This window comes from Laetiporus sulphureus, assembly GCF_001632365.1.
Source record: "Laetiporus sulphureus 93-53 unplaced genomic scaffold LAESUscaffold_31, whole genome shotgun sequence".
NCBI classification, from domain to species: domain Eukaryota; kingdom Fungi; phylum Basidiomycota; class Agaricomycetes; order Polyporales; family Laetiporaceae; genus Laetiporus; species Laetiporus sulphureus.
In genome coordinates this window covers 207,613-220,662 of record NW_024468540.1, presented here as the reverse complement: position 1 = coordinate 220,662, position 13,050 = coordinate 207,613, and the positions used below count along the sequence as shown (strand labels likewise).

Genomic DNA, 13,050 nt, shown 5'->3' with positions numbered 1-13,050 from the left:
CTGTGACGCTGCGACTTGAGTGAGCAACTCGTTTGCTGATATACTTGGTGGAAGGACGGACATGGATGTGTCATGGACTGCCAAGAGTACAAGTAGCACGTAGTACGATGTCAGGTCGCACGTCGTTCCACGTTATCGGAACCTCTTGCGCAGGAAACCAAGAACATAGCTCATCTGAATATGAGCGAGCCGCAAAAGTTGGAGCCAAGTAATTCGACATGAGCTAACGACTGTCTCTTGTGCCAGAGGTCAGCATGCATCATGCATGAAGGTACAGAAGCATCACCATATGGCGGCGAAAATTACGCACTTGAACGAGAATGGGTCGACTCCCTGACAGAGGTCCGATGAACTGCCTTGCACGCACGAGGCCTTCGATTCGTGGCTGCCAACAGAGACCTCGGATCAGCCAATACTCAAGGACACTGTGACGACATGTATGAGTACGGCGATATGCACTGTTGAGTTGAGGATGAGGACGGAACCACTCACATAATGATGTGCGATAGCCGCGTATGCATGCCACTGTTTGCGCCACAATGACACTGTTCGACGAGTCCGTCTCCTTCATCCTACAAAATTTCCCGGAAGTCGCCCTAAGTCCCGGGACTCTTCGCGGAGCTGCTCGAGAGCTCAGTGTCGGCACCGCAGTGACATTGCCCGCATTCATCGCTCGGCACAGGAAAAGATGCCTCCGCGGAACCCTCACACGAGCGAAGATGACACCAACCACGCGATGCTTCACGATCCAATCGATGCAACCAATGAAATCAGCGTGTCTTCTGAACCACGAATAACTCCACGCGCATGCTCATATCATGGCTTCTGAAGACTGTCCCTCCTCTTTATCCGAAATAGTCCAACGGATAGCTGAGGAAGTCGCATTGCTCCTGCTCCGCAAAAGGACCCATGAAACCGTCCCACTGCAGCGTCCGCAGAGGCGCGCTTGTCAATGTTTGCGTCGTGACAGGCTCCCAGGTGCTCTGCTCCGCGAGCCGTGCCAGCGTGCCGTTGTAACAGCGCGCGGTAAGGTAGCCTGAATCGGGGTTCGGGTTGTACGTGCGTGCGGACGTGGTCCAGATGTCGAGCGTCCGCTGCATGAACGGCAGATCTTGGTCATCGCGGTATGGCAATGTAGTCGGCAAGGTCCCGAAGACGTAGTAGAGTTCACCTGCGTGACACCTGGGATGCATAACTGATGCCAAAGATCATTTGATGTGTATCTCACGCAGCGAATGCTGACGTACTTAAAGTATTCCATGGACGGATCGCCATATGGGTACTCGGCCGTGATTGGCGCGTGGCAAACGGGATAGTTTGGTTCGAATTCAGGCGTCTGATAACTCCGATTGAACTGATAGAACCACACGCTCTGGAACAGGTCATGCTGTATCGCAGAACGTGGCTTGCTCGAGGCAGCGGAACTCGACGTCTGTTGCGACGCGTGCTGTAACATTGAAAATATTGTACGTCGCGTTCGGTCCAGTCGGCACCTCGAAGAGCATATCATTCACAACGGTGGTCGGGAGATCCTGCGCAAGTAAAGCCGATGTCAAATTGGTGGTGGTCTGGATAGCTATCGTTAGCATGCGTCAAGCAGTGGAAGCAGCTCGACGTACCGGATAACCAATAAATGCTGCGCCATCGTCACGCATATGTCCCATCATCGCATGGACATTAGCGACGGTCCCTGATCCGTTAAGTGGCAGCTCAGTGTGCGTGACGTACGTGCCCTCAACTACTATGAATCTACAACATTCATCTGTGAGTATTCCACAGCCTTCCAGGAACCCAACTTGACGTACCGAGCTACGTTGCTCAGACTAACGAGGTCGTACGCATCATAGGCTCTGAGGGACTCCAATGCATTGTCGGTAGTGCAGCCGGTCTCTTCCAGGATCCCATACACAACTTCGCTCACTTCCTCAGAGATGGTGTAGTACAGAGAATGCCTCGTAGCATAATCGGAACCAGCAAGGTTGCTCATCGAAACTACCGCTGCATACTTGCCAATAGCAGGCGGTGATGCTAGCAGCGCGAGGACAGAGGCTGCGCCTGCCGATTGGCCAAAGATGGTGATGCGATCCGGGTCGCCACCGAACGCGGTGATGTACTCCCTCACCCTATCGAGCGCTGCGACCTGGTCCGCGATGCCAAAGTTGCCATTCGTCACCCCGTCGTCGAGAGCAAGGAAATCGAGGATGGATAGACGGTAAATGATGGTCACGAGCACGACGTCGCCGCGGGCTGCCATGTTGCTCCCCGCGTACATCGGGTCGGATCCGGTGCCACCGATGAACGCCCCTCCATGGATCCAGAACATGACGGGCTTCAAGCTCTCCGCTGATGCGTTGACCCGTCAAGTGGGATATACGGAGTCCAGATGTTGAGGAAGAGACAGTCCTCACTGCCGGAAGGAACTCCAGCCTGAACGCACTCCGATCCAAAGGCCGTTGCGTTTAACGTCTTTGACCCTGTATATGCCGTTGGATAGGTGAATCGCTCCGGATGATCGGCATAAGGTATGCCCTCAAAGCGGAATGAGAGCTGATCACGGTATCTGTGATTGTCAAGGCGAGTTAGAACTTGCTTTGAGTTGTAGGGCTTTCACTCACCCAATGACCGTCAGGTCATCTGCGTATACGATGATAGAGTTGTTAGCAGCGGCAGAGGCGCCATATGCTGCACTTTGACTGCAGAGTATCGGGTGTTTTGAGTCGCAAGAAACTGTGGACACGAGCCCCAAGCTGTCCACAGCTTGGCAGGTCTCTCCAGCAGATTCAACCCAGTACAGCTGCTCTTCGCCATTATACCTGGTATTGCAGCAAGGGCACGAGCTCGGTCGCAAAGAAGGCGTCTTTGATAGGCAGCAAAGTTTCGGCCAGACCGGCGCACGCTGTCACTGCGTCTGACTGAGACATTGGCGAGAGAAGCAGAACGCTCCTGTGCTCTGAAGCAGTGTACACTGGAAGCATCTGAGTTAGCATTGCTTGACACTGTTAGCTCATGCACTTACCATCGACATCATCGTAATAGAGAAGAGTGATACTACTGTTGATCGAGGAGGGCGACGGGATAGTGAAAGGTGCCGCCAAAGGAAGCGTCGCCAAACAGCCCAGTGCGAACGCGAGGAAACCCATTGTCGTCTCTATTGTGGCTCCACGAAGTATCGTGCCGGCCAGTCAGAAATTACTCCTGTCATGCGTCTACAGTAGTGTTATATAACTCGACGTGGGAATCCATGCCGGCCTAGCTATCCCCGTCCTGGGTTTCACATCAGTGATCCGTACTCGGGGCCCCACGTGCAAAAGATTGCCCGACATGCCGACCTTAAGGAGGACTTGAGCAAGAGCGTCCGTTACCCAAGCCCGACACTCGCGCGATCTGCGTAGTTTCACTACTAAATTCCTTGCAGACCGTGGGGATTCGCGGGGAAGCTCACCTCATGACGGGAGCCAGTGGAATTCATCGAGTCCTAAATGGCTTTATTTTTTGCGCAGGCACGCAAGAGAAGGCCATCACATATACCATGATGCAGTGCTCTGTTGGAAGTAGAGTATCCTTAGTGCGTGCAACTTCGATAGTCGTCATCGTCTGCTACTCGGAGAATATCGATTTCGTACCTAAGTGTTGCATATAGGTGTAGCGTGGTCTCCATGGGTCTTGTGAGGAATCATAAAGCTTATGCACGTCGGCTATTGAATATTGAATATTGAGTACTGAGTACTGAGTACTGCGCATCTTTGGAGGCTTTAGCCAGGACCTTTCTCTCTCGGACGAGTTGAACGTGGCATAAGAACGGTTACGCTTTCGCTGTCGATGACAGCACGCACGACAAGAGCCCATAACGTCCAAAGGGTCATGATCAACTAGAGTCTATGATTGCAACAACGATACAGGTTTGGAACTATTCAGCAGAATTGGAAGCCATGAGCGAACAAGAGTCCGATTCGTGCTAGAGTCCCATGACAGATACCCTCTATTGCTACAATTGTGGTGATCAGATGATGGTGATGAGAGACAAATAGCATACATGTGAAGTGAATAGCGGTGAGCATATGTATAACAATAAACTCCACCAGGTTCCAAGCCGAACGATACTATGAACTAGGTAGGGTAGTCACGGTTAGTATGCCCGCGCCTTACCCTTGTCCTTCGCCGACAATCGCCCGGACCTCCTCGCGCCAGTTATGGCCACATCAGCAGCCTCATTGGTAGGCGAATGGCCTTGGACGGCCTGAGAGCGACTCGAACGTGAGCGAGATGCAGCCGGAGCATTCGCGCTGCCGCGGCTGTCAGCCGGCACAGGGGGAGGTGGCATGGATATATCAGCCTTGCGAGTCCGCGATGAAGGCTTGGATGCGGGACGAGGGCGGTTGGTGCGAGATCCCGACGCGGCTGGCGCATTTCGCAACTGGCTCGCCGGAGCAGTGGTGCGCGACGTCCGCGCACGTTTCGCTGGCGGTTCCAAAGGACCATCAGAGCCGTCGTCGTCTGAAGCTCCGCGCTTGGTGCCGCGAGAGCTCGATGCGCGAGTAAACTGTGGAGCAGGTATTTTTGTTCGACGTTTCGCTGGACGTTCGTCGGTTTCATCAAAGCTGTTATCGTCCACGCTCGCATGGGCACTGCGCTTCCGCTGACGAGTGCGCGTAGCAATGGCGTCCGGATCAGGCGCGGGCTCATGGCTCGTCTCCTCGTGCAGAATCACCTTCCCGTGACTGTGACCTGGTAGTTGGTCGCCCGCTCTGTCCTTCGTTGGCCAATCTTTGTGCGCCATAGTATTGATGAGCAGACTGATCATCGCTTCGTGTGTCTCCAAGTTGCGCGCCAGATCCCGCTGTTCGACAATTGTGTTAGCCTTTATCCTCTTCTGGGCTGCTTCGTTCTGAGCAATAAGGTCGCTTTGTGTGGCCACCCGCCTCCATTTGGCCTGAAGGTTTGCAGCTACTTGAACCTTCTGAGCCTGATCGCCATCATTCTCAGGGGCGAGGGATGGTGCTGGATGTGATGCTTTTGCAGCGGCACGCCTCAGATAGTTCGGCGGATTGAGTTTGCCGTCAGCATCCGCGACAACGTAACGCGCCTTGAACCAGTCCAGCAGCGTAGATAGAATGCCATTTAGCGGATGCTCGTTTGAAAGTGCATCTACGTCAACTTGAGTACCAGTGGGAAGCTTGGCAGGGAGAAAATAAATCTTCTGAGCCAACCACTTAAGTTGGCCGCTGGTAACAGTGAGGTACTTGTGTGTTGGACACCAATAATCATTGTTAGAAAACACCGCCAGATCGAAGAGGCCAGACATCAATTCAGGGAGATCAGAGCAGGTGTTGTGGAGATATCGGAGCGCGTTATAAAGCAGGACATAGTAGAAGGCCTCCAGCTCGTCAGCGACCTCAACGGCTTTAGCCGGTTGGAGGAGGACCATGGCGGATTGAAATTGCCATGTACCCTGAGATCAGTAGGATGAGACAGTCGTATACGCCACCGAAGGAATAAATTACTTACCGTACGGTTAATCTGCCTCTGCCGTTCCACGGCCGGGTCAGTTGCCACGAGCTTTGAAAATTCCCAGTCGCAGAGCAGACCCTGGGTCTCATCTTCGTTTCCTGGATCCAAGACGATGACGATATTGTTGGAGCTGACGTCTCGATGAATACGAGACGCTTTCTCGAAAGCCTGCGAATGAGCTGAAGCAGGAGCTTTAGTGTATGAGATAGAGCATCCGAAGCAATCACATCACCTATCAGGGCATCACATGTTGCAGATACCAGTTCCACACCGCTCCTAAAATGTTCCAGGCGCATTCCGACCTCGTTCTCAACGAGCCGATAGTGTGTATACTTCCTGATAGGAATCTGGGGACCGGCGTGATTGGCGCTGTCGTCCTGCTCTTCCGTGACGTGCTGTTGGCCTGAAGTTGAAGGCTGAGCTGCTTCCTGTTCTGTCGTCGCCGACGAATTCACGTTCTCCTCCGCTATAGAGTTTCCGACATGTGCGGCATCATGTGCATGCAGCGACGAACCCGGTCGCGCTTGTTGCTACAACGGACGTTACTATCGGCGCATAACGTTAGTGTTTACAACGCACCTCTCCCATCGAGGTCTGAACAGCAACTGATGTGCTCCCTCCGTTCTCCTCACCCTGCTCGCTGCTGCTAGATTTTCCAGCAACTTCTTGTTGCTCGTCGCTTTGCGGAAATTCATTGTCAATGCTCTTTCGAAAGGTGCATCAGAGGATGGAAAGCAGTCACACGGATAGACGTACTGTGACTTGACGCGACGAGCTTGCTTCAGCTACCTGGTTATACGCCTGATTCTGCTTCGCACCGCGCTGGGAAATTTTCGAATTGCGCTGAGCCTTTCTTGAGGCAGGCCGCCCTGGCCGCCCCTTCGTCTCGGCTTTCTTCGTGTTATCCACGTTGAGTGCATCCTCGCGCATGTCTTCAAGATATTTTTGTGCAAGGGTGGATTGCGCCACGAGCTCATCTCCGACTTCGTGCAGGACATCCCCGTGACAGAGAACGCTGGGGATGTTGACGACGCCCTCCTTCTCGAGCTCTATGATGATGGTCCCTTCTTTCTCCATCCCGAGGAGGTCGATGCGCCACGTATCCTTCAGCCAGCAGAACTTCCTCTCTACAGCCTCGTATGCCACGAAGCCCTTCGTGCCACGGCCAAACACTCCCCATGATCTGAAATGAGGCTTGCCAACCAGGAAGGGTCGGATATAGCCTTCCACCTTCAATCTCCAGCGGGGAGCGTCGTCAGCCAACGACTCAATGAAGTAGTCCTTCACATATTGCGCCGTGAGCTGGCAATCGGTCACAGCGTTGTCCATCAGCTCGTAGTCCGCGGAGCCCGGCTCGACTAGCTCAGCAGTAGTGTCGTAGCCTTGCTGTGCAGGACTCATGCCAGCGAATGAGATGAGGAAATCGGCAAGCAGCTCGGCTTTCGTAATGTAATTGAAGCCCTTCGTCACGATCACACCGGATCGGTCCCAACGCATGATGTAGGCGGTGCGACCACAAATGAGGATGGAATAGAGATGGGTCCGGTGTTGGGTCTCGAAGACTCTCGCGGCGTACGTGATGAGCTGTGCCCACGTGTCCGAACGTTTCAACTTATTGGCCGCCAGCTCGTTGTCTTTGAATGGATCAGCGGCGCCATCTCTCTTGAATTCGACCCACAGCGCTTGATCACCCCAGTGTGGCGCGCCGTCTGTCGGGGCCACCTCCTTGAACATCGCCACGTCGACTCTCTGCTTCGTGTCGTCGTCCTTGTCGCCCTTGTCCGCGGGCGATGTGAACTTGTATCCCGGACAGAGCTTGTTGTCTGCTACCACGTCAATCTGCACAAATGTGTCAACAGTTATCAAAAACAGATGAATGAGTGACTAACGAATGCTTGATACATCTGCCTCTCTCGCCAACTCTGTTCGACTGTCGCGTCACCGGCCTGCTGAGGAAGAAAAGGGCGTGTGAGCCGCGACAATGGATGAACATGTGGCGCCACGTACTCTAGGAGGATATACCTTCTTGAACATGTCTCGGCGGACTGGCTTCCTGCCAGAGCCATTTGGCGGCTTCTTCGAGCTCGACGTTATGTCGAAGATTTCGCGAAACTCCTTCCCGTCCTTGAAACACAATTTGCCCTCAGAGTCCATCTTGTAGTCCAACCGTATCTTCTGTATAGGCTGCTGCTTGTTCACTCTGAATGGGTAGGATCCAGTGACCTTTTTGGCTATCGGTGAAGTCGATGAGATGAGGCTTGCCATGAGAGACGCAAGGGAAAGAAAAAAAAGAGCGCTGCTTACCTCGACGCGGTCGGCTCGTCTTAAAACGTCCACTGGAGGTACGAAGGAGAGACCAGCCACGATCCACCTCCGACGAATTCCGACTCAGACCCTTACTTCAGCTGCAATTTTATTGTATCGGATGGCAATCAGCGACTAGTGGCACGCTACTACGGCAGAAAGAACAGGAAGCGGGAGACGAAGTTGTTTGGGAGGATTTGTGTTTGTGGGCGCGCAGGGCATCGCGGAGTGAAACGCCACACGCTCGCGTCCACGTGGACACAAACGCGGTCACGTGCCTAGCTTTGGCGATCCATCGTTGCCAGCGCCACCGTTGTACGCCCATCAAATCGATGACTTTCTTGTCAGCGGGTTACTTCATTTTTCATTACTTAAGTGCACACGTATGAACGCGAGGGTGTGAGACTATCTATCCCGCTGCGGGCGATTGCGCCACTCCGACAGCCGTTCAAAGTCCGCCGCCTTTCGGGTGAATGCCACCACCCTTATCTTGTACCCTGAGATCTGGACAAACTCTCGGCGCAAGATAAATGCGCCTTCAGCGTGCGTCGCGCTACCAGTTCTTACATTCCTCATAGTCGGGTTGGGGAAAGCATACCCATTCAACTAGCCATTCTGAGACATTCCGCGGATATCAAGATCTGACACACCTCGAGAATCACATCAACATGGTCATTGGTCAAAGCCACACCGAAGCGAGGATTCAGGCAGCAAGCGACGAAAACTTATCTTCCGGCAGGAGATCCGTGCTGCGGTACAACTTGCGTGCACGAGGGCGCACGCTGCCGTCCGATGAATCCCTGAACAAGGGATGCGGGACGACACGGCACTGACAGCCGTTCGTCATGTTCAGATACGTGCATCAAAAGAAAGGAAAAAAAATTGTGAGATGCACAGCCCAGACATGCCATGGAACGTGTCAATTCAATGCATTTGCATTCATAGAAGCAATTCATCTATATGAAGCTCTCGCAGTCATTGCTGACACATCGTCATGCAGCATCTCTGAGACTGATTAAATGAGATGACAACCCACCACAGCAATCTATGGCTACATTACAATTCCTTGTCCAGAAGACGGCGAGGGCGTGTCTGCGATGTCTAAGTCGAATATGTAGTTCGGATGCTGCCAATGATGACCATCTTCCGGTGAACAGTCACGGTTGGTCCGTGGAGGACATAATCAGTGTTGTATTCTCGCAATGTACCATTAGTTCAGATTATATGCCGTGGTACCTGGATTGTCATTTGGAACACATAATCTATCATTTTCCTGAGACGGCACATCAAGCGAGACTCAGAACCGTTGCGGCATGCTGAAACATGAGATCTTGAGAGGCCACTGACTTGGCAAGTGATGGCATCCATGCATCATGTCACACACCACGTGAATCGTGACGAACGCGCTCCTGCGAGGCGCCCATGTCCGCATTGCCCGTGAGATTGACTGCAGACTCTGGTTCCTCCAGATAAACTTCGATGTCGTCTGCCGTTTCACCTGAGAATCGGGCACACACACATAATCTCTGGTTTCTGTCAATATTGAGCTGGGCATGTACTGCTGGACTGGCATATATTGCGTCCCAATTACCCACGTTCGACTCTTCCTCACGCACACTGCTGGACTCCTCCGGCTCCTGGTGGACGTACCGCCTTGCGGAACCACTGCTACGATGGGATTCGTTTCACTTCTCTCACATCGCGCAACATGGATATGTGTACGAGTATGAGTGGGCGTTCTTGCCTGGCACGCCGCTGGTGATGCGAGCTTGCGCTAACCTGCTCCGTCTGCTCAGAGTAGGCAGCTCGAGCGGCAGTGACACGGTCAATCTGGAGCAAGTCTTGCTTGGTGGATCCTTGGCGGCCTGCTTGAGCGGGAGTGTGACTACGATGTATCGTCTGACTTTACACCACATGCGCTCACCAACGCTCGCATTCCTCGCTGCTCTGCTGTCTCTGCTTCCCAGCAGCCCGGCGACTCTGCGCCTGGCAGGATATACCGAGCCTTTCTTCACATATCTGACATATAAAGGCGAGCTTCCGTGATGTTGATGGCAGCCCTTCGCTTGTTGAACTAGTCGTAGGCATGCTGTATTGTGCCAGGTCCCAATGGTTCTTCGCCGCTCTCTTCTTTGCTCTCGCTGGCTCGTTCCGTTCTAATGGCATAATGTTGAGCGGGTTCATTATTTGGGGCATGCTCGTCGAACCGTTTCTCTCTTATCAGAAGGTGATCGTTTCTCGTTTCCGCTTCTCACCGAACTCTAATCAGTCTCAAATCATAGATCACAAGCAGGAGGATCCTGTACACAACCATATTAACAGCATTGATCTTCCTGCCCTTCGTTTCTCATCAATATGCCGCATACCGCGCGTTTTGTAAACGAGACACCGTATCGGCCGAATGGTGTTTCCGCGTGCCGCCGTTGATCTACAGCTACGTCCAAGCAGAATACTGGAATGTCGGTTTCCTCCGATATTGGACCTTCCAGCAGCTCCCGAACTTCCTCATTTCGGCTCCGGTTCTATTGTTGCTCCTCTCCTTCTCAGCATATTACATGAGACATGCCCTCATCCCCCGCCTGCTTAACCTTCTCCATCCCAAGAATTCGCACACAGAAGACGGATCAATTGCACACCCACAAGCAGAGTCCCCTTTCCTCTCACCCTCGCTCGCACCGCACGCCATCCACGCACTACTACTCACGCTCCTGCTGCTTTTTGCGGCGCACACGCAAATCATCCTGCGACTGGCCGCCTCTATGCCTTTTACGTATTGGGCGGCAGCATGGCTGATCGTCGAGCATCCGAAATGGGGGAAGGCCTGGGTGGCCTGGAGCGTCATCTGGGGGACGATCTCCGTCGTGTTATGGGCGACATTCTTGCCGCCTGCGTAGATCCTCCATATCAATATACTGGAACCTGCTGGATCTGACCACGAGACCTTTCGGTTCGCTCAAAACCTGCATCGAAGGCAGTCGGGTGCGTACGATCAACGCAATGATATTAAATGTACAGCTGAAACCACGAGCAGATCATCAAGAGCGTTCTGAAAGAGATAGTATGATGCAGAGAGATTAGTATGTGCTAAGGTATGAACGAGTCAGGAGAGCGTAGATAGCGTTACAGAGCGAGACAGCCTAGATGTACAGGTGGTAGCATTTCCAAAGCATGCAGAGGCTGACGGACGTGAGTAAACACGAGGATCAAGATCGAGACGATAGCGGACAGCAACTAACGCTTCGTAGGGATGGGAGCGGGAGTGCCGTCGGGTTCGTCGCTAAGCTCGCCTTCTTCCTTCTCTTCCTTAGTGGAAGTCTCAGGAATGGGCGAAGGTGCAGGCTCTGCGGGAACAGCCTCGACATCCATCTTGTCTTCCTTGTCAGCTTCCTTCTCTTCTTCGTCCTTCTTTGCCTCCTCCACTTGAGGATTGTCGATAGGCGTTAAAGGCACGGTATCATTGTCATCCTTGTCATCCTCGTCTGTCTTGTCTGTGGTCAGAACATTGTCCTCGGGCTCTGCCTCCTCTTTCTTCTCCCCATCCCCATTCTCGTTCTCGTTCCCGTTGCTGGCACGATCAGAACCGCTTCCATTGCTCGCGTCCTGGCGTGCCTTCGAGCTACGCGTATTCCGCGTGTTGGCGATGGACACAGACACCGAAGTGCCCGTAGACGTGCTCGCACTCGAGTTACGGCGTTTATTCGCAGGCGTAGAGCGAGGCTTCCGCGTTCGCGAGCGCTTAGGTTCAGGCAAAGTGTCCGCAGCAGCGTCCTCGGCCTCTCCACTATCCGGAGCAGGGGTCGCATCCTCGACAGGATCCTCAACAGTGGCCGCGACAGCAGCGCTCACGAGAGGCGATCCGACGAGAGGAGTCGTGTTGCCCGTGCCGCGCGGGTTCCGGGTCCGCTTCGCAGCAGGTGGGAAGACGCCGTCTGCGTCATCGGTCTCTGCCTTCCTCTTGCGTTTGGTGCCAGTCGTGCCTGCAGCACGCCTTTTACGCGGGCTGCTTGTGCGCTTCTCGGCGGAGCCCTCTCGGACGCTGGACGGCGCGGATGTGGGCGACGCGAACGACGCATCGTCGAGATCGACCGCCTCGTGGTCGCGATCGCGCACCTTCGCGGCGGGGCGGCGTGCGCGCGATGATGAGCGGCGGCTGGTGTCCTGTAGCTCGTCGGTGCCATCGTCGACATTGACGCGATTGGGTAGGCCGAACTGCGCGGGATCGAGCTCGGGCAGGGAGAGCGCGAGGGGGCCAAGGGGGTGGTAGAGGGGCAGCGGAGGACCCTTTCGGGACCGGCCTCGGCCCGGGGCGTTCGTGCTGTTGGGTATCAGGGATTTAGCGCCGCCGGGATCGCGAGAGCTCTCGCGCGTGGTGGCTGAAGAGGGCTTCTTGGGCGCGTGTGAACGCACTGACACGCGACGTGAGCATCGCTTTGCGCGCCCGAAATGACTTTGGAAGAGGACTTACGCTGTGTTTGGGTGACTTGCTCTGCGAAAGAGGTCACTGAGGGTGACCTGTATGTTTGGATTGGCTTGCGTCGGATGGCTGAGGTCGCCATGGTGGAGGTGGGGGTATGCGGGTGTAAGGGCGGAGGAGTGCTTAATATACCAGGAGGCCGAGCGACGACTATGGCGTCGAGATATGGTTCAATAGAGGTAATATATGCGCCCGTGAATGTCAGATACGTCAAAGGGATGATGGTTGCTGGTCTGCGTTGCTCAACTGGGACCGTGGCTGAACGACCTGCAGGATATTAGGGCCACAGCCCACGACTCAAGCTCCACAGGTCAAGGCACGGTTTGAATAAAGTGGTCTGTTCGACGTAGCCGTTGTCAACAAGCTGAGACACACAGACGTGCCATCAACGCGAATGTCCTTACCCTTCCACCGGTGAGAGGTCTGCTCAACACACAGCAGTGCGTCAGAACCGCGTCAGCGGTACTCGGAATACCCATAACGTGCGAGAGAACTCACGTATGCGTGCGCCCTAGAACTTGTATACCCAAACAGCGACGATGCGACAGCCAGCAGGCTGGAGACGAGAGCGTGTCGAAGGAAGTGCAGTCGGACAGGACTCTCGGGTCATGCTGTTGATCGCGTCGACCACGTGGTTATCTAATCTCCCCGCTCACCCGAGATCGCATCTGCCAGATTGCCTCGCCACGGGGCTGGAACACCCGCCGTCTACCGTCCGTACCTGCTTTCTTCCCTGCAATGTCCTTTGCTTCTCCTCATTCTGA

At 54.2% G+C, this 13,050-nt stretch overlaps 5 protein-coding genes across 5 annotated transcripts; 1 reads left to right on the top strand and 4 right to left on the bottom strand.

The window, feature by feature from the left end:
• Positions 1 to 163: 163 nt before the first annotated feature.
• Positions 164 to 757, bottom strand: LAESUDRAFT_290078 (uncharacterized protein). The gene is made up of 3 exons (XM_040901857.1): positions 493 to 757; positions 287 to 385; positions 164 to 236 (listed from the first exon to the last, which is right to left on the bottom strand). Exons 1-2 carry the CDS (start codon positions 668 to 670, stop codon positions 303 to 305), a joined length of 261 nt encoding a protein of 86 aa, XP_040762378.1. The 5' UTR covers positions 671 to 757; the 3' UTR covers positions 164 to 236; positions 287 to 302.
• Positions 599 to 3,551, bottom strand: LAESUDRAFT_727817 (carboxylesterase from carbohydrate esterase). Its single transcript, XM_040909297.1, is given in 10 exon segments — positions 599 to 1,182; positions 1,248 to 1,370; positions 1,402 to 1,568; positions 1,620 to 1,749; positions 1,806 to 2,336; positions 2,357 to 2,560; positions 2,616 to 2,794; positions 2,814 to 2,965; positions 3,017 to 3,329; positions 3,443 to 3,551. The coding sequence occupies 9 exon segments, from the start codon at positions 3,138 to 3,140 to the stop codon at positions 846 to 848; spliced, it is 1,947 nt and encodes a 648-aa protein (XP_040762377.1). The 5' UTR covers positions 3,141 to 3,329; positions 3,443 to 3,551; the 3' UTR covers positions 599 to 845.
• Positions 3,552 to 3,858: 307 nt separating this feature from the next.
• On the bottom strand, positions 3,859 to 8,005 carry LAESUDRAFT_682471 (uncharacterized protein). The gene is made up of 8 exons (XM_040905792.1): positions 7,813 to 8,005; positions 7,516 to 7,739; positions 7,398 to 7,457; positions 6,265 to 7,347; positions 6,088 to 6,213; positions 5,741 to 6,038; positions 5,506 to 5,687; positions 3,859 to 5,449 (listed from the first exon to the last, which is right to left on the bottom strand). The coding sequence occupies exons 2-8, from the start codon at positions 7,660 to 7,662 to the stop codon at positions 4,127 to 4,129; spliced, it is 3,219 nt and encodes a 1,072-aa protein (XP_040762376.1). The 5' UTR covers positions 7,663 to 7,739; positions 7,813 to 8,005; the 3' UTR covers positions 3,859 to 4,126.
• Positions 8,006 to 9,291: 1,286 nt separating this feature from the next.
• LAESUDRAFT_760923 (glycosyltransferase family 76 protein) lies at positions 9,292 to 10,706 on the top strand (the record flags this gene model as incomplete). Its single annotated transcript, XM_040912828.1, has 3 exons — positions 9,292 to 9,854; positions 9,916 to 10,039; positions 10,095 to 10,706. The coding sequence occupies 3 exons, from the start codon at positions 9,292 to 9,294 to the stop codon at positions 10,704 to 10,706; spliced, it is 1,299 nt and encodes a 432-aa protein (XP_040762375.1).
• Positions 10,554 to 12,858, bottom strand: LAESUDRAFT_727813 (uncharacterized protein). Its single transcript, XM_040909296.1, has 5 exons — positions 12,785 to 12,858; positions 12,691 to 12,709; positions 12,278 to 12,623; positions 10,844 to 12,218; positions 10,554 to 10,791 (listed from the first exon to the last, which is right to left on the bottom strand). The coding sequence occupies exons 3-4, from the start codon at positions 12,366 to 12,368 to the stop codon at positions 11,044 to 11,046; spliced, it is 1,266 nt and encodes a 421-aa protein (XP_040762374.1). The 5' UTR covers positions 12,369 to 12,623; positions 12,691 to 12,709; positions 12,785 to 12,858; the 3' UTR covers positions 10,554 to 10,791; positions 10,844 to 11,043.
• Between the last annotated feature and the right edge of the window lie 192 nt (positions 12,859 to 13,050).